The sequence below is a fragment of the Camelus bactrianus genome, chromosome 10 (genome assembly GCF_048773025.1).
Source record: "Camelus bactrianus isolate YW-2024 breed Bactrian camel chromosome 10, ASM4877302v1, whole genome shotgun sequence".
Classification (NCBI taxonomy): Eukaryota; Metazoa; Chordata; class Mammalia; order Artiodactyla; family Camelidae; genus Camelus; species Camelus bactrianus.
The window spans coordinates 58,672,112-58,691,728 of record NC_133548.1 but is presented as its reverse complement, the minus strand read 5'-3'; the positions used below and the strand labels follow the sequence as shown (position 1 = coordinate 58,691,728).

Sequence of the window (19,617 nt, the reverse complement as noted above, 5' to 3'; positions counted from 1 at the left end):
ATTCCTTTTCATATTTTTCTCATTATAGGAGCTATTACAAGATACTGAATATATGTTCCCTGTGCTATACATTAGGACCTTGTTTATCTATTTTATATATAGGTACTCATTCCATCAAGCCAAGTATTGGCTCTTTGCTTGTTAAAGAAGGTTGTTCAAAGTAATGATGTGTGTGCACTGAGTTTCCTGGTTCTGGACCAGGACTCAGCATTCTGCAGAGGGTGAGGTCCATGATGCTGGCCGGGTCTCACCCTTCTTGTGCTATTTGGATGATGCTCAAGTGGCTGGGCCAGCAAGTAACAGCCCCAGCTGCCCAGAAGGAGCCGTGAAGTCTGGGACTGACTGAGGCCTCTAGGGTGGTGACTTGCTTATGTGGGTGAGAGGATGGGGCTCCCGCCAGCAGCATTCAATGGGCTTTATTGGAATTTTCAAGGCACAGCATTGCCTATAAGTCATTGTCACACCCTCAGACTACCTGGCACCACTCCAGTGGGATGTTGACAAAGGGAAGAGAGTGAGGGGTGGGTAAGTAAAGACATGGTCCCGTGGTAGAGAGAGGAAAAGAAAGAGCACAAACTTGAAGGAAGGATTTCACCACCATCAGTGCCAACAGCATGTCTGGGCCACTTTGCACATTGTTCACTTTTCATCTCAAGATGCTGTCTTTGGAGGTCCTTCTGGGCAAATGCAAAAAGGTGTGGAAGGGACAAAACTAAAAACAAATACCCAGAGCCACCAGGAGTTTTACTTGTTAGTATCCGAGAAATAGTCATAAGTAGAGTACACCACTAGGGGGCGAGCCAAGAATGAGCAAACGTTAGCCCAGTTGGCCTGGGAAAGTTCACTTGGGGAGAGAGGTTTTTTTAGTGTATTTTTCAAAGCTTGAAGAAATCCGAGATCATTTAGTCTGAATCTGCAGACCAATGTGGTATTTCAGGCTGCCATTTATTTTGGGGGGTTATTTTTTGACTTAGATCTTACTAAATGGTCAGAAACACTTATTAAATAAAAGTTATTCAGAGTCATGTTATGACAAACAACAGAATTAGAACAACAGTGTATCTTAAAAACCTGGATCCTTTCCCCAAGGCACTTCAGAAACTTCTGAATGTTGGATGTCTGAAATAGGTTTTAATGAACGACAGACTTATGATATGACAAGCATGTAAAGGAAATCTTAGAATTCTTCATTAGCACATAAAATGAATATAGAGTCATGCATGATTTATATTACATGTGTACTGATATTACAAGCTCTTAGGTATGCAGTGCAGCTTTGCAGATATATGCACTTAATTTTTTCTAGTGCATCTTCTTTTGAGATGACTCAATATATGCTAGTAGTTGCTCTCGGGGATTAAATGGAAGTTTTGTCAAGGATTAAACATCTCTTGCTCTGTGCTGTAGTCGCTGATGCCCCTCCCTCAACTGGGAGGCATGTTAGTTGCTACCTTCCTCGTAGTTCTGTGGCATCTTGCTGTAAGTAGAACAGAGCATGAGCTCTGGAGGCAGACTGCCAGGATATGAATCCCAATTTTAGCTGTGTGTTTTTGTCAAGTTAATGTCTATGTGCCTCAATTTTCCCATCTCTGAAATGGAGATAAAAACCAATGCTTCCTCCATCCATTTGTAGTGAGAAGTAAATGAATTAATTAATCTATGTAAAGCCCTTAGAAAAGTGCCTGACACACAGCAGGCCCTCAATAAATGCTTATTAATTTCATTAATGAATAGCCTAGTACTTACCTCCATACAGTGTAAATTCATTATAAGAACAAATTCAAGAGGAAATTGCAAGATTCTTGGATGGGTTTTCACTGGTTATAAAAAGTCAGTGAGCCAATGGCAAACATTAGAGTTGAACAGTGATACACTCTACAAAAGAACTCTAATTGATGTTCAGGTATATCAGACAAGCCTCTTTGTCTCCCTTCAAGAATATGGTGACAATCAGTAAGCTAGAAATATAGGGCACATCATGAAAGTATAGACTTTTGTCTCAAAAGTGCTGGCCAGCCACTTGCAAAAGTTTGATTTGCAATCACAGAATTTCTTACTTTGTTTTTCATCTTTTCAATTGTAATGATCTAAAGAGCTTAAAATTTGAAAATAACTAAATTGACTCTCTAGACAGATTGATAACATTTCAAGATAAAAGTTTTTAAAAATGGTATCTAAAAGAAACACTATATAAAGGGGTTATGGAGCACCAGATTCAAGAAAAATATGATCGAAGACACATTATAAATGAAATAGAAAATGTCCAGGAAACAGCAGCTCACAGTAAGAAGATAATTTAAAAAATCAAATCCAAGTTTCTTTCTTATTCTCAAAGAACTGTATTTTCAACAAAAATGAACCATTAAAAAAAATGGACTGAAAGAAATCTGATCACAAATGTTAATGTCTGTATGGATAGACTCAAGTGTAATCATTATATGTTTTATCCTTTCACACAGTGGTGGCTGTTATAAATAATTGGATTTTCAAGTCAAATTATTTTTATGAATGAACCTCCATAGCATTTTGCCATTTCTGAGCCCTCAGATGAAGGCAAATGAAGTGACTGTGGGACATTAAACAGCTCAATGAACTTAATGAGGCATAACAAAGCTGATCAAAAAAGGCGGGGGGGAATTGAATTAATTCTCCCTGATATTATTTAGTCAATCAACAAACACATTTTTCCCATGAGGATAGAAAAAACTGATGGCATTTCCGTGGGATTTTCTGACTCTATGTTTGGTTGGTCTGACAAATACCCTGAAGTGGTTACATGTGTCACTTCTGAAGGACAATGTCCTATGTCCAAGTAAGGCTGATCCATGGAGGATATTAGTCATGCTTGAGTTACATTGGTTTACCAAACATGGCATTTTCCATCAGGGAACTGGATGTAGAGCAGTATTAATAAATCCCAGAAAAGAAATGCACTAACCAGACAGGGCAACCTAACTCAAAGATTTATTGAAATGTGAGTGGAACATTCAATTAGTTCAATTTACAAAGTGGCAGTTCCATTTTACTGACACCAAGATATTCTCCTAGACGAAGTAGTTCCTGAGCCTTACCACTCTGGGAGGTAGAGCTGGACACGTGACTACAGTGACCTCAAAAGGAGAAGACACAGGAACACCTCGAGCACAGGGATGTGTCCAGTCTGTCTCTGCAGCTCCAGTGTCAGCTGACAGTGACCGGCACCAAGAGGGGCTTATTGCTGAAGTGTAGTTGAATAGCTGAATAATTAGCGAGATGGGGGAAGGGCAGCCTTGGCAGAGGAGGAGAGCTTGGGCAATGGGGGTGGCTTGAAAACACAGTGCATTTAGTGCAGCTTGCTGGAGGCCAGGCTGTATGACTAGGGAGCAATGGAGGATAAACTTGACCACCATATTGGATGGGTGGTAGATTCGAGGCTAAGAATACTAACCTTTATCCTCTAGTGGCCAGAGTCTAGTCAACAGGACACAAAGGGGAGTGACCCAACCAGGTCTTTGCTTTAGAACATGCCTTGGGCAGCTGTGGGGGAGCTTTTAGAAAAGGTGCAGGGAAGGCCTTCCTGAGAAGACAGCTCAGTTGTGGCACGGCTGAGCCGCTGGCTGTTCCCACAGCTGCTGCTCCCATTCCAGACACTTGCTCTGTTTATTTCATTTTCTGAGACTCCTCTTTCTCTCCAATGGAAACACTTCAGTCTTGCTTCAGTGGATTGGAACTCGACACTTCTCAAAGCTGTCCTCGCTCTTTATGGAAGAGAGTGCCTTAGTCCTTTTAAAGTCTGAAGATGGGGCCCGGGATAAATCAGGACTAAGAGAGCACTTGGAATTTTTACTCACTTGATCACACACACACACACACACACACACACACATACACTGAAGAGTCACCCTGCACTTTCCACTCTCAGAGAACAACAGGCTGGACGGGAGGGGACCACCATGGGCCTCCCTGAACCCGGGTTATAGCGACCCTCGGACTCCCCCACGGAGCCTGCGGCCCTGAATCCTTGCCCTTCCTGAGGGCAGAGCTATCCCGAGGCTCAGCTGAGGATTCAGTTAATCAGTCATCACAGGCAGTGAGGGAGCAGAACCGCGGGGAGCGCAGAGGTGCGCCAGGCAAAGTTGTGCTTGGAGGGCCAGATGGCTCCTCCCTGGCTGCCCGCCACACCCTGCCTTGCCGACTGGAGCCAGAGGGGCTCTTCTAAACTCGACTTCTTCTTGTCGCGTCCCTTTGCCCTCCTCCCTCCCTCACCTGGCTTCAGACTTTCTTCTCTTGGCTTCTGAGCTTTTCCTAGTTTTCCGCTGACCTCATTGGCTGCTTCTTCTCAGCCTCTTTGCAGCCTCCTCCTCCCCCACTTCCTCCTCTAGGAACCCAACCTCTAAAGGACAGTGCACCAGGATTCTGTCCCCAGCCCTCTTGGCTTCTCAAGCCTCCTCTCTTTGTTGTCTCCCCAGGTGATACCACCTCGCTCTGTGGCTTTAAATGCCACCTACATGCTGATTCAAGATCTCTCTACCGAGTTTTGCAATCAGAGATTCTTAATAATCGGCGTGCTCACTTGACATGTCCACTTGGTTGTCCACTAGACATTTCAAACATGACTAATACAAACATTCTTGATTTTTGTCACCCCCACCCCCGCCCCACCCTGATTCCAAATCGAATCCTCTTTCCCCAGTCTTTCCCATCTCAGCAAATAGTACATGCAATCTACCCGGATGCTCAGCCCCAAACCTGTTATTCTTTTTTAAAAATTGAGATATAATTGGCATACAACATTATTCTAGTTTCAGATGTACAACATAATGATTGAATATTTGCATATATTGTGAAATGATAATTTCACAATCAGTCTAGTTAACATTCATTACTACACATAGTTACAAATTCTTTTCCTGTGATGAGGACTTTTAAAATTTGCTCTTAGCAACTTACAAATATGCAAAACAGTATTATTGATAGTTACCGTATTCTACATTGCATCCCCATGACTTATTTATTTTACAGTGTAAGTTTATACTTTTTAACCCCTGCTTCCTGAACAGACTGAATTAGATCCTGCCAGGGGCCCCTGCACTTCAGTGCCCTCAGCCTAGAACAGCTTCTCTCTAGATCGTTAATGAGCAGCTCACAGTTAGCTATAGCAAGCCTGTGAGTTTCTCATGTAATGCCAAACTGGAAGAGGATGGCTGGGTTTGGGTTCTTTTCCTGGTTCACCACTCGAGAGGCCTGTTTGCCAGGTAAGGGTGCCCCAACAGCAAGAGGCAGAGGGTTACATCACAAAAGGTAAGAGCTAAGGAGGATGGAAGAGCTGATGTTGTCAGAGAAGTAGCAACAATTGAGGAGAGGACACAGATGTTTGCCCTTTTCCTCTTCCTCTGTTCTACCCCAGCCCACTGGAGGAGTAGGAACCCGGAGAGAGAGGGAGGATCTTTCAATCAGATAGGAGGGTTTTAAGTTTAAACTGAAGTGCATTGAGATTTATTCACCAAAAGGAACAGACAGTTATGGAATCAATCTGCCCAACTCTACGGCCGTCACCGTCCCACACCAGTCTGCTGCCCCACCTCTCAGCCTGATCTACTCTAGTCTTGGAAGCTGGTTGATTTCCTTCTCTGGGGAAACAGAAGTCTAAAAACAGAGGGGTTGTTCATCTGCTGGAAATGGTTGGTGTTTACCACCTATGTACTCTAGACCCCACCCCATCAACAGGGGTTTTAAATGCCCTTCTGCTATCAGATGCCCACAGAATGTGGATCCAGGCCAAGGAGGCATGTAGCCCCACTGCTGTTCTGGGTTAACAAGGTTGGCTGTTGGTCCACATTCTGTACAGTGCTTCCAAGTGTTTATCAATCGAGGTGACCAGACATGCTGGGTTTCCCAGGACACAACTGGTGTGTCCCTGCTGCCCTGGCCTCATAGAATTCTGTTTCAGTCAGTCTTAAATGCGTTCCATTCTGGATGATAAATTAAATGGCCACTCTACCAAATATCCATAAAAACTGGCTGAGGGAAGCAACTTCCAGACATCCTTGAGCTGGTGCTTCACAAGGACAGGGGCAGACCTGAGCAGTAGAACTCAGGCAAAGCCAGAAGGACAGCCAGGCCAGTGCAGGGACCATCCACTAGGCTCCTTGACTGCGGGCTCTGACCAGCAATGACAGAGGAAGTGCTGAGGACTGCTGTGCCAGCTCCTCTGGATAGTCCTGGATAGCTGCCACTTACCCTCAGCTACTGCATGGTGGGCACAGTAGAGAGTTGTTATTTCAGTGCCAGCTTGGCATCCTCAACCAGTTTTGAACCAGACTCCCGCAGGTGTTAGAGAGAGACCACTACCTTACACACGGACCTGGGTGTTAATGACCGTGGGCCTGCCCGCCCACTGAGCAGGCAGAGTCACACAAGTGAAGAGCGTGACCTTGATGTTATGACTTACCTCCCAGTTTGTTTGTTTGTTTTTTAAATCCATGTCTGGTCCAAAAAAAAAAAAAAAAGGAAAGAACACACGTATAACTCTGCCACTGACTTCTTTACCTCTTTATTTCTTTACCTCTTTTAGCCCTATTTTCCCATGCCTTTGGACTAGCTCCTTTATAAAATCCAGCACTTTGAATAAAGTCTATGAAAAAATGTGTTCCAAATTCTGCCACAATCTTCTGATTCTCGACAACAAATGATTTTCGAGTTTATTCTCTCCCGTTTTACCCTCTGAATATTTCCAAATATGGGGTTCTGTTTCACCCAAAAGGCCCCAGTACCCAGCGCCACTCGGGACTCAGACTTTCTGCATCATCACTTTGACCAGAAGGCAGTGATAGCAGTCTCCAAAATGTATTGATTGGAACACTAAATTGCTCATCAGTATCCTATGAGAAAACAAGGGTTCTGTGATCAAAGGTGTTTATTGAAATGCAGACTTAAAAACATTAATATGACTCTTTATTACAGGACTTCTTAGAGCTTTTAATGTGCAAACAGGCAACTAAATCCCCAGTGAAAAAGGGAAGAATGTGAGGCATCCCCTTCCTCCTTGATGATTATGCCATTTTAATTTTTGGCAGAAAATCTGGAGGGACGAGTGTTTAAGGCACACACTTTGGGAAACATTGTTCTAGCCTTACTAGGAATATATCCTTACAACGTGTAACTGATACATGTAAAGCGTTAATTATGTTCATCATGTTGCAAGAGTCTTTTTTTTTCAACTTCCATATTTTAACACCGTGCTTCCTTTTTTTTAACCACTAAAAAAGTGGGCATATGGAACTATTTTATTGTCTTCCTTTACAATTCTATGAATTATGCTAGACATAGCCTGTGGGTGCTAGTCTTAGTAAATTACATCTACTTGTGAACTAAATACTGTATTATTTTGACTTTGTGCCACTGTTGACCCTTGCTGAGGAAGTTTCAATGTTGCGAGAAATCAAGAAATCAAGTATGCCTTGATAAAGGAGCATCTATTTTTTAAAAAACCAGATCTGGTCGAGGCGCCCAGTGAACCTCCTTTAGCACCAAGCAAAGACAAACAAACCCCCCAAATACCAGGCACAGAGAAGGAGACCTCTCTTCTTCCTCAGGCTGGATTCCTGGTAGCGTCCAAGCCATACTGTGGCGGAACTCAGGAGATTCCTGTGGCCCCGCAGCTCTGCTATGCATAGAATTTCTTACGTGATTTGAAGACAGCAGTATGGTTGTAGTTTCTCAAGTGCCTTATCAGGGTCATGCTTTAGAAAAGCTCAAGGAACACAAGCCAAAAATCACCCAGAGAAGGTTTAAGCATCAGCCCTGGGTTTCAACGTCCTCATAAACAAACAGTCACAGTGCCGGCTGGAGTTGTCAGGGGTGCAAGCACGTGGCACATCTGCTTTGTAATTCATCTGCTTTTTCCTCTACTGATACATTTAGAAAGAGCTGCTCAAGCCAGGAGGCATAAAATGAAAACACAAAATAAGTCAAAGTCTTTTCTTCCTATCCTGCAATTTTCATTCTGATAAAACATCCATAATTTATTGAGGTGGTGATTTTGATCTGCTTTACATTTGCCAATTTTCACTTTTACTCTTGAACTTGATTATAAGTGTCTGCAGCCTAGAATATCCCAGTAAAAGAGGCCCTTTTGAAGCTAGTGAAAAAAAGCCATATTGGTTTTTCTTGAAGTACTTTCCAAATATTTTTACTATAGAATAAGTAAAGTAAGAGAGAAAAGTTTCCAAAGTGCACCCGTACACAGCTCCCTGAAAGCGCACTGAAAACTGTGCAGAATAATTTTGATTAGGCTGTATGCCCGTGCCAGGCTCCAAACAAGTGGTTATTCTGTTGTGACATCTGCCAAGCAATGCGTCCATTGTTCTCTGGAATTTAATTCATTTTAAATTACTCCATCCAAATGATAAAACATGAGATGTGCTACACTCCAGGGGTAAAATACAATGATTGTTTTTAGTGTGACCACAACTGTTAGCTGGGAAGCAATGCAGCCTGTTCTAATTAGGCCCTGATTATTGTCTTCTGGAGGACAGCTAGTTCAAGAAATGTGAGTGAAATCCTGTAAATGGAAGCACTGGCATAAGCAGTCTTGCCTACTCTGGCCTGACTGCAGAACTGGCTGAACCACATGCAAATTCTTCCCCAAAAGTAGAGCAAGTGTCTTCAGACGAGAAACGATTTCAAAACCGAAAGACGCCTGGGATACTGACTTACTGTAAGAGACAGCTTAATGATGTGCACCGACATAGTCAACAAATTATTTCAGTGACCCAGGACTACCGTGCAAATGCCCCTAAATCCAAAATCGTGTAACTGCCTCTCAAAAAATATTATAAAAGTTCCTTAGAGTTGTATGTGGTGGAGAACCTTGCCATCTGGAAATACTAATGATTAGGCACTAAACAAAACAAGATGAATCTCAGGAGAAAACACACACACACACACACACACACACACACACAAGAATTTATCTCTTCTGTATGCTATGTATTTAATATAAACTTTGGAAACAAGTTCAGATGAAATAAAAATCAATGTTCTCAAAAAGTGAAAGATTAACTTAATCACTCAATCTTCCCTATTGCCCCAAACCTCAGCATGTTTTTTTTTATTTCTATGCAAAAGTATGCCTTCAAACTGCTCAAATGATATATGACACACAAACCAGTTTTCAAATAATATAGCCGGTCATCTTGCAATTTAAAGAAATTAGGTAAAAGATAACACATTTCACACAAACACACATGCGCACACACACCCCTCCCAGTGACAAAATCTGGCCTCTCCTAAAATAAGAACTTGAGAAACCATTGTGTGTGGCCAGGAAGGAACCCCGTGTCACCCCTCCCTACAATCCAGGTAGTTTCCTTTAATCCAGTAGCAAATCTGGGCATATTTAAGAGGGGTGATTCTAACAGCCACGTTGAAATCCTGTGGAGAACCATTCATGTCTACCCACTGGTGCCCTGAAAAGATGCCAATAATTTTTCGCTCCCACTTCTGCTGCTGTCTCTTCCACATCCTCACGTAGACCCCGGACCCGCTGGCCCCGGGCTGGGCGTCACACTGCTGGTAGAGCAGGTCATAGGTCTCATCTTTGACGTCACAGAAGCGGTACACCAAATTGCCCGGTCGGTCATTGTCATAACCGGAGAAGTGGATTCTGCCCCCTGGCAGCTGCTTGGCGGGAGGGCTCACCCCAATCTTCATGAACTTCCTCTTGTGGGGTTTCTTGAGTTCCAGGAGGGCATAGTCATAATCCATGCCAATGTCATTGGCATTGCCCTTGATCCAACCCTTGGGCACGTGGGTGCGCTTCACCCGGATCCACTGAAATTTCATCTTCTCGGGCATGGCTGAGCTGGCGTTGTTGGCCCCTTGACCGCCATCTTTAAACTTGGGCTTCAGGAAGCCCACCCGAAGTTTCTGGGTTCCTTTCACATAGGTTTTCCCATCGTGTATGCAGTGGGCAGCTGTGAGGACGTGCTTCTCCGCCACCAGGGTGCCGGTGCAGCCTGTGGATAACTTCACCGATGTTGAGAAGGGGTAGTTGAGCAGGAAGTCCTTCCCAAAAATGCTGAACCTGCTGTCGTAGCCATAAATCTGCCGCTTCCTCCGAGACTTCCCCGGAGACTCCCCCTGGCCACTTCTGAGGACGTAGATGCCCACCTGCGTCTCTGTGCGGCTGCCGTTGGCATAGAGGGTCTCATAAGACAGGTACTGCTTGACATCTTCATACGTGGGCATTGGGGCTCCCTTGTGACACTGGGGGCCACACGAGGACGACACTTCCAGTTTGGCTTCGGCCCCAAACTCTGGCTCGGCCAAGTTGAAGGTGGACTGGGGCAAGACCACAGGGAGGCGGTAAGCAGGCCAGGTGGGTTTCCAGTGGGTGCTGTAGGGGCTCACCGGCCCGACAGTATGGAGGAGGAGGGAGAGGAGGAGGAAGAGGAGGCCCGGAGTCCCCGCCATGCTGAGCACCACCCTGTAGGAACGAAGACAAGCAGGTCAGCCGCGCGAGAGGCTGTGCTCCTGGACCGTGGAAGCAGCCCGGCAGCATGCCTGTCATTGCTCTGAACCTGTGAACCCGCCTCAGGAATCAGGGTGTGGAGAGGAATTCCAGGGTAATGGTCTCACTGATGCCGTGAGGACTTGACCTTGTTAGTGCCTGTGGCTGGGAGCCCCAAATGAAATCGGGTGTTCATTCCCCTCCATGTTTAAGGTGCCCCTGATGCCGGCCTTCTGCAGGGCTGTGTGTGTACGGTCACTAGTCCCCAGATGAACTGCTCCACCAGCCCCAATTTCCATGTAATTCTGAACCTTCCCTATGCTTGATTCTACACCTTCATCAGCCCTACCTCCCTGGTCCCTCTGCCTTTCTTTCCTTCCTTCCTCTCATCCTCATTATACTTGTACTTGGAAAATTTTCAGAGCAACTTGCCCATCTAGAGGGTAGACTGAAATTACGCAGTTTATTGAGTGACCAAGGCATCAAGGAAGGATGACCCCACAGCGTCACACTTACTGGGATTCCAACTGCTTCTCAGCGGTGAGTGATTCAGAAGAGGTCAGGAAACTTTAGTTTTGCTTTGAATTTAGGACAAGCTTAACTATCATACATTTAGTTTCAGAGTAGATAGGCCTTTAACAAAGTATTCCTTCTTCGTTTGGATTTTGTTGTATACTACTAGGATTTTGTTGTGTTAAAGATCTAAAGCTCTCATGTTGCATCAGGTATCATATTGTGACTGTTTCTATTGGTTACTTTTTCAGGTCTGTGTGTCTGTGTTCCCAGTTAGTTGAAATGCCTTGAATTTGGGTCTATGCTAGCACTCCACAAAGATTTATTGAATGGATGCTTGTATTAATGAAAGAGTGAATGAATAATTAGTGTGGCTCAAAAAACATACTTTTTGAATGACTCATGCTGAGTGCTAGTGACAGAGATGTATGTGGATGACGTGATAGCTCAGAGAAAGGGCGTGAGATCCAGTTGTGGGCAGTAAGGACAGGGGAGGTGTTCCAGGGGAAGTGATGCTTGAGATGGGTGTTAAAGCTGAACAGAAATTAGATGAGGCAGAGTGAAGGGGACACTTGGAGAGAGGGAACAACAGTCTGTGCGAGGGCATGGAGACAGGCAATAGTACAAATCATTTCAGGGGTTACACTCAGCTCAGCAAGGTGCGTACCGGGGACGTGGTGGAGGCAGCAGCAGGAGGCAGGTTATGCAGGGCTGTGTATACTAAATGAAGGAGTTTGGATTTTATCCTGAAAGGTACATTTAAAGACCTGGAAAAGTTACCTTACAAGAAAATACAACAACAAAGAAGATTGGAAGTACTTTTATAAATATTGAAGCATCAGTTGGCTCTGACTGGTTCTGAATTTTCTGTTCGGGAGAAGCTGACTTAGCAGGCAGGTTAATTCATTCACAGTCAAGGATCCCAAGACGAGGACAAGGAGGGGTTAGGTCTTAAGAGGTTAGTGGAACATCGTGGGCATCAGGAAGAAACTGTTTCACTATTCTCACTCTTCCTCTTTGAGAGCACAGACCTGCTGGCAACTTTGGGGTGCCTTTTGCTTTCTTTTACATAAAACTGGAAAATCCCATTGATCTGATCTAGTCCAGCTGAGCACGCCAAGCTGTCCTCCCAATGTCCACATGCTGTGTTTCTCAAGTACATGCTTGCCCCACCTCCCCTCTGGGATCTTTTCTGCTTGACTCTTACTGATGCCACTTCTGTCGAGTACAGGGCTGGAAAACAAAGAAATGAAGGCTTGGAAAAGCCAGTGCCTTGGGACTTTCTGATTCCTTGAAACTGTTTCTCTCCATTTTTCCAAAGAGGAAGAGTCCCTGGACCCTTTCGTGTGGAGGAAATACATCTAATTATCTCTCTAAATCTTTGAAATCATGGCGAGGGGCATGTGTATGTGCACACATGTGTTTCTATGTGCAGGTTGAGGGTACTGCCAGGATTAATGGTTCTACGTGGGTGAGGGAGGGGATGCTAATGCAGGGAGAGTGCTCCTCCCCAAGGAGGGCTTGGGGGTGAGTTAGGTGTGGTGAGGACCACCCTTTAGGAGACTTTGGGGGATGGCTCTGTGTTTGATTATTCCCATCTCCTGGCTGAGGACCCAGTCCTTGGACATACCCAGGGCTTGGACAGCCTTGTCTCTGTAAGTTGCTGTCTACAGGCTCCCCCAACACCAGAATTCCTGCCAAGTGTGATATGCAGTAGGAGTCACGTGTCTCCTGCAGGGCTGCACTCCAGACCCCTATGCACCATCCCTCCTCCCTCTGACTAACGCGGAGAACGTGAATGCCTGCTAACACTGAGCAACAGACGCGTTCAGCCAGGTTTTACTACAGCTTATCGTAAGAAAGAAAACATGGAATCCAGAGGTTCAAGCTGCCAAGTATTCCTGTTTTCAAAATACAGTTCTTGGGGGAGAGAGAGGAGGAAATGAGATAGTATGATCCAGTGTATTATCATAAGCTGTAGATATTTTCAAGGTGCAGGAAGAACAGGACAGTTAAAATATACTGGGATTATCATCTAGGACATGCGTCTTCAAAGCCCAAATCTGAAGTCTGTGTGTGAATTGGATCCTGGATGTACAGAGTGTGAATTATTTGCTGTAGCAGAATTATGCCAGTGGCCTGTGTCTTTAGCTTTATCCATTTATCCAAACATTGGAACTGTCCATTGGCAAGGGTGTCAGGGAAGAGAATGGCATGAAAGAGTCTGAAACTAGTTCAAATACACTTTAAAAAAAATCCATCTAGGAACCCTGTCTTAATGAATATACCCCATCACAGGAAAAACTGATTCTCGTGTCACTTTTCCAAGTACTTTGCCTATATAGTAACCCCCTGTTTAAAAAACACTTTGAAGTATGCCTCATTTCACAAGCACCACGATGGCATATATAAATAAATATGTATATATTTTTAAACATCTGCCTTTCTAAAGGAAAAAGAAATGCTTCAGAAACCAGTTCATGAGTTAGTGGGTGTGGAGCACGGAAACAAGTCTTCTCCTGGGTGTGAGTGCTGGGCGGTCAGCGAGGCTCTCTCACTGGCCACGGCCTCATTGCAGCCTCTCAACACAGAGGATCGAACTTGTTCTTCAGCAAAATGATGACAACTATGCCAAGGACCTTTGGGACTACTTACAAATCACAGAATGCTGTTAGAGGGTGCTAAAGAGGTTATTGCAGAATATGACTAGAATATTAATACTCTAGATTAATATTAAAGAATATTACTCATCCAGAGCCTTTACAACTTAAATTCTGGTCATTTAGCCAGTTTAGGAGAAGTCAGCCATCTATATGTAAAACTGAACCAACAGGGCAGGGTAAAGCTCTTAGAAATGAACTTTTCAGATACCTCAAAAATGTTAATTCTATTAGTTTGAAACATTGCTTACAAGTTTCCTGTACTATTACTTCAATTCTATTCATTAACTTGTGTGGTAGGACCTTATTTTGAGAACGTTTCATATCTTGATTAAAGTTTCTATGTTATTCTGAAAGCCACAAAATTGTATTAAAAAATACAAACTTTCATTCAGATTTAGAAATTAATGCAGGTCAATTTACTCCAAATTGATTTGGTTTTTAAATACCTGATCAGAAACTGGAAGATAAAGGTATGTGTTCTCAGGTCCCCCAACTGGGTTTAAATTGACAATTGTGTTAAAGTTACAAGCTTCCTAAGTTGTTCACTCCCTTACCAAATGTGTGTTGAGGATGGTCTAGAAATTGTTACAGTGACCCAAACCAGATGATCTCTTTAGTCTTTTAGCTCCGGTCTTTCCAGATCCAGGATTCTCTCATTTTATAATTTTCCAGCGTCACAAAAGTCCAGGTCAGGCACTATGTTGTCTACAGATAGCATTTGCACTGTCATTTACTGCTCAGGAGTTTTACTCACGGAATTATGGAGGGTGGAGGCGCGGGGAGGGGGGAAGGAAAAGGAAAATTTATCATGCTAATCTCTTGCCTGTCTGGGTGACAAGGTTTCCCTATCAGTTTGCAAAGGAAACAAAGGCCCAGCAGAGGGCGGCTTTCAAGAATGGAGTGAAGGATGGCGAGGTGTGAATGCTCTTAGGAAAGTGTACAGAGAGGTGGTGGCTGGGGGGACACACCCTACCACCCAATCAGGGCCTTTCCTGAGGCATTCACACCTTGCCCTGACTCCTTCCCCATTAATAAAATGCCAATGATAACTGTGATGCTTTAAAATTAGTTTGGTAGCTCTGCAATAATTTCCCAATTCACCTGATACTAGAATAATTCCCCAGGAGACAATTACTGTTTCCATTTTTATAAACTTTAGGTCAGCCATTACTATGCCCATTTCAGTTTATTTAAACATAAACACTCTAGGATGTAAACAGATGTAATAAAAACATTCATTATTTCACTACTGGAAAGGTAACTAATGAGTTACATAATTTTCAATTCTCTCTTGCCTTTACAAATCAATCACTTTATCCTTATAGAACTATCTGGAACTCACATCTTAAAAAAGGCATGAAGATTTCCAAATCTTATCCTTGTATCTAAATCTAGATGAAGAAAGTTCAAGTCCACAACATTTCATTTCTAGGAATAAGCCTTTACTGGATAAGAAGTCCTTAGATACATAAATAGCTTTTAAAGTTTCCAACTAAGTATTTTCATGCATCACTTCACCTAAATGACAAAGCAGAATGGAAAATGAAGGTAAGCAAGTATTTCTTCACCATGCTTAGTAATATGGAAACAGTATTCTCTTTCCAGCTCTGTGTATCTGACTCACAAGACGGTTACACATTCCATGTTCCATCACTTAACATTAGCCATTGTCCCGCTATCCAGCATCTAAAAATATTTATACCTTATGAAGATGCTGCTACTTCATAAGCCCACTAATAACCTTACTGTAGAGGGACACTGCACATTATCAATCGTGCAAACAACAATCACTACTTGGACTCATAGACACAGAAGACAAACTTATGGTTACCAAAGGGGAAAGTGGTGGGGAGGAATAAATTAGGAGCTTGGGATTAATATATATAAAATAGATGACCAACAAGGGCCTACTGTATAGCACAAGGAACTATATTCAATATCTTGTAATAACTTATAATGGAAAAGAATCTGAAAAAGAAAGAATAGATTTATATCCATATATATGCATAACTGAATCACTTTGCTGTATACTTGAAACACTGTAAATCAACTATACTTCAAAAAAAATTTAAAAACAACAACAACAACAACAAAATCACTGCTCGGAGACTGGGCGCCTAGATGGCTCTCTCCCAGTTCTGCACCTTGAAAGCTGCAACAACACAGGCCTCCTCAAGAGGGCAAGTGTTTGGGAGACTGATTTAACTCCTATAGCAAACAAGTGCTGGTGGGGAAAATCTAATCCTTAGGACATAAATTCTCTGTTGTACAATGTCCGAATTCCTGTGACCACTATAAATAATAGTGACAGGAAGAAACAGCAGGAAAGCTTGTGAGCATAAAAGTTTTGGACACCATTTGGAAGGATGGCAAAGGGTTTTTTCCATGGAATCTGTGGCCAGGGATATTGAACAGTGGAACCATGCTAATTCCTAAAGCAAATAGCTAAAAATGAACAAAGCTCTGGGAATACTCTGCAGCCAAGCTTGCTCTCATTTTCCTGAGGCACAGAACCTGTTAAAGGGAAGCAAACCTAATCACATAATGGTATAAGAATTGCAGTCTTGTACAGGAAAGAAATGCAGGGTATTTACAAGTCCAGCTACCCTAAACATAATCTTGTGGTCAAAGTTTAACTTCTTCTCCATCAGATTTTAGGCAAAATGAACTACCCCAGTGAGCCTGGAACAAACCTGGCAGCAGAACAAGAACAGAACATAAAACTGTCAATGGTGAGACCATGAGAAACGAATTCCCTGGAGTCAGAGGGAGTGATGCATGAATAATGGCTGATGGATTAAATCCTAAGGGAATGATGAGAAAAGATGTGCAGGAGAACCTGAGACTCTTAAACACTGCAGACAGGGGCCAGTAATGTTATCAGACCCACTGATGGGCACTTTGGCACTTATGCTACAGACAGAAAAATGCACCTACATTCATCATCTACCTGAATAAGTTGTCACTGTTACAAAAATGAGATTCCCTAATAGTTACCTTGGAAAAATGCTTCCTTTCCAGTTCAGGCACAGGAAAGCACAACAAGTTATCTTTTGACTTTATTTAAGTGGGAAAAATACCAGTGAAACAACTTATTCAAATGCAGATGGTGTGCGTATGATCACAACCACTTTCACAAGTAGACACAGCAGCTTTTGTGGCAGTTCCTAAGTTCCTTTTCCCCACTCCACCTCCAATCCACTCCTAACAGACTTCTTGAGAGATGCAGTTATAAGGTCTATTTTAAATGCTCTTATGCACAAGTATGATTCTGAAACAAGTGCAGTAAATAGACTGATACTAATTTGGCATTCAGCTTTTGTCCACAGCTGACTTCAAACTATAAATTCAACTCCTTACCACAGGGCTTCGTGAAAACGATTCTGGCACTGGCCTATCTGCTCTTAAGGAGTGCACAGGGACCCCCTCAAGTTCAGTTTCAGGAGCTGAGAAGGCTGCCCTATGCCAACACAGATGCCAAACAACCAGGAGCTTTCCACCAGCCAGCGGCTGTTTCTGAAGTCTCATGGGTGTTGCCCAAAGGGCAATAAAACAAACAGGACTCTTATCAGCTGCTTTCCCCTGAGATGTTCGAAAGCAAACCTCACTTGTATTCTGGAAGGGAGCGGTAGTTTTCCTTCATCTTCTCCCTCATCTTTTAAAACATTTTTGAAACTTTCTTCAAACTTTCATTTAAAAGTTAACTTGAGACGAATGTCCACAGGTTGAAGAAGAAATACTTGCTTCCAACAATTGTCGATAATTCAGGGACAGTAGTTTCTAGGGAAGCTCACGGTTATCAAAGCTACAGAGAAGAGACTTTCCCAACCTGTTTGCTGCACTTTCCTTGCTTGCTCAGTAGTGTTCACAATCACGTGCCCAGGGTTAAAAAAAAAGTAATGTTCCGATCTTGTTGGAATACATACATGAAAAAGAAAAAAGTGATGGGGTGTGTGTGTGCGTCTGCGTGTGTAGGAGGTTCGGGTGTTGTCAGCCAGAGGAGAGCGTGTCCAGAGCGGGCTCTTTTACTACTTCCACCCAGCATCAGAGATGGCAGCTGCAAAACCTTCTTTTCCCACCCGCCCCATGAGTGACACTGCGTGAATCCAAATGCCCCGCAGCCCGAGTCTTGGCGGAGCTCCCCCAGGCCGCCGGTACCAGCCCTCGACCTCGAGGGCGGCCGGGGCGCGGTCTCCAGTGCTCCCCGCAGCCCGAGGTCCCTCGGGCCCGGCGCGCACCGGCCCTTTGTCCCGCTGTCCCCGCCGGGACGGTGTCCCCCACGCCCGCACTCACCCGCGCGGAGCCACCCGCCGGGGCCCCGGCTCGCCGCGCCGCTCAGACAGGTGTGGGCGCCGGGTGGGCGCGCGCAGCTCCCATGCCGGACCCGCGGCGCGACCGAGTGCGAGCTGGCGAGCTGGCGGGCAGCGGCGGCAGAGGGCGGGTCCGCCCCCCGCGCCTCCCGAGCCCGCCCGCCCCGCCTCCGGCCTCGGGGAAGCCGCGCGGCCGCCGCCCGCCCCCCCGCACGCGGCCCGCGCCCCCGCCCCTCGCCGCCGGCCAAAGCCGGCGCGCTTCCGAGAGGACCTGCGGCCGTGCGGCCCCGCGCAGGTGGCCCCGGCGGCGCTCGCCGGTCCCGGCCTCCCCGCGCCAGCCCGCGCCGGCTCTCGGGGAAGGGCCAGCCGGGCCCGCGACCCGCGCACCCCGTCCTGAACGAGCCCGGGGCCTTGCTGCCTGCAGTCTGCCGCCTGCTCGCAAAGACCAGGGGCCCCCCAAAGTCGACAGCCTAGAACTCGGGCCGCGGGCCTGGTGCATGGGGAGCCCCTCCGCAAATTTGAGGAGTTGGCGAGAAACCCGTGCGCTCCCCACCCCACACGCACTTTGAGAGTTTTCAGAGTTTTGAGGTGCTGACCGCGTTCCTTGCCGCCTCACCCACGGTCTCGGGTGCCTCCGAGGAGCGGAAAGCTGCCTTCCGGTGGCAGGACCACCAGTGCTTCGCACACCCTCCACCACCACCCAGTGCGGTGCGTGGGGCCCGGAGCAAGCAGGGGCTTGGCGGCTTCCAGTGGCTGTCTGGCCGGGGAGCCCACCAGCCTCCGCTCTTTATCAGGGCACCAGCTGGTGGAGCCAGCTCGTCGCCCGGGGGCCTGCTTCCCTGAGTCACTGCCAGGGACCCACAGTTCAGGTGAAGAAGGTACAGATTACCCGGCTTTCACAGGTAAGGCACGGGAAGAGGTTTTCTGGGGCTTAATGACCTGCCCCAGTGCACCCGAGGCTGCATTTTTTTCTGTCAAGCCCTTTAGCCTGCCTTTCTGCCACCACAGCCTGCTCTCAAAAAGAGAGGGCCTCGCGGGTTTATTCACACCATCGTGCTTGTGAGAGACCCAAGGTGCTTGTGTTCGCAGTTTTACATAGGAAAGCCCCAACCCTTATTACTGTGAGGTGATTCTCAAATGTGAGGGCGCATCTTAAGGGCAGAATTTTCTTACACCTCCCCACTCTGGGCTTAAATTATTTTCTTTTAAAATGTTGCATTACCCTATATAAACATAAAACCAGATATAAACTTATGTTACAGCTTTTTAACAACTCTGGAATAAAACCAAAACAAATTTGTAAATTAAATATAAAATTCCCCTCCCAGAACTATAACATTTAAATTACTAATGTTTACTCAACTACTGCTAGGTCACGGGGTAGTGGCTGGCCAGGTGTGGGGACATTTGAGCTCTGTATGGCTGTACCACTCTTACGGTGTGGGAGGTGCCCTGTATTGACTCAGTTTTCTCACCTCATTCTTCCCTCACTTACAGTTACCACACCTCCTCTGTTCACACCCTGTGTCATTGTAATAGCTGGCTTTCACTTCACTCTGATACATCATTTAGAGATTAACTTTGTGCTGTTCTGTTCTCATCAGCGTAATGAGTAAAGTGGTCACTTTTGGTGCCAGGG

The 19,617-nt window shown here is 45.2% G+C and overlaps 2 protein-coding genes across 4 annotated transcripts in view; one reads left to right on the top strand and one right to left on the bottom strand.

The window, feature by feature from the left end:
• ME3 (malic enzyme 3) overlaps positions 1-19,617 on the top strand; it is a 378,039-nt gene that overhangs the window by 79,705 nt on the left and 278,717 nt on the right. The window contains exon 1 of one of the 2 annotated variants that reach the window (XM_045509048.2): positions 18,743-18,880. The exons of the other annotated variant lie outside the window; for it this stretch is intronic. The gene's annotated coding sequence lies outside the window, so the exon portion shown is untranslated. Of the gene's footprint in view, positions 1-18,742; positions 18,881-19,617 lie in introns of those variants that run through there. 2 annotated transcript variants of the gene reach the window in all.
• On the bottom strand, positions 6,517-18,678 carry PRSS23 (serine protease 23). 2 transcript variants are annotated; one of them, XM_045509065.2, is made up of 2 exons: positions 18,543-18,678; positions 6,517-10,468 (listed from the first exon to the last, which is right to left on the bottom strand). In XM_045509065.2, exon 2 carries the CDS (start codon positions 10,453-10,455, stop codon positions 9,322-9,324), a length of 1,134 nt encoding a protein of 377 aa, XP_045365021.2. In that variant the 5' UTR covers positions 10,456-10,468; positions 18,543-18,678; the 3' UTR covers positions 6,517-9,321. The 2 variants fall into 2 exon arrangements, with proteins under 2 accessions (XP_045365021.2, XP_074228918.1); XM_074372817.1 differs by lacking the exon at positions 18,543-18,678 and adding an exon at positions 17,962-18,119.

Coding starts and splice junctions, on each gene's coding strand:
- PRSS23 (XM_045509065.2), bottom strand. CDS start 10,455: ATGGCGGGGACTCCGGGCCTCCTCTTCCTCCTCCTCTCCCTCCTCCTC.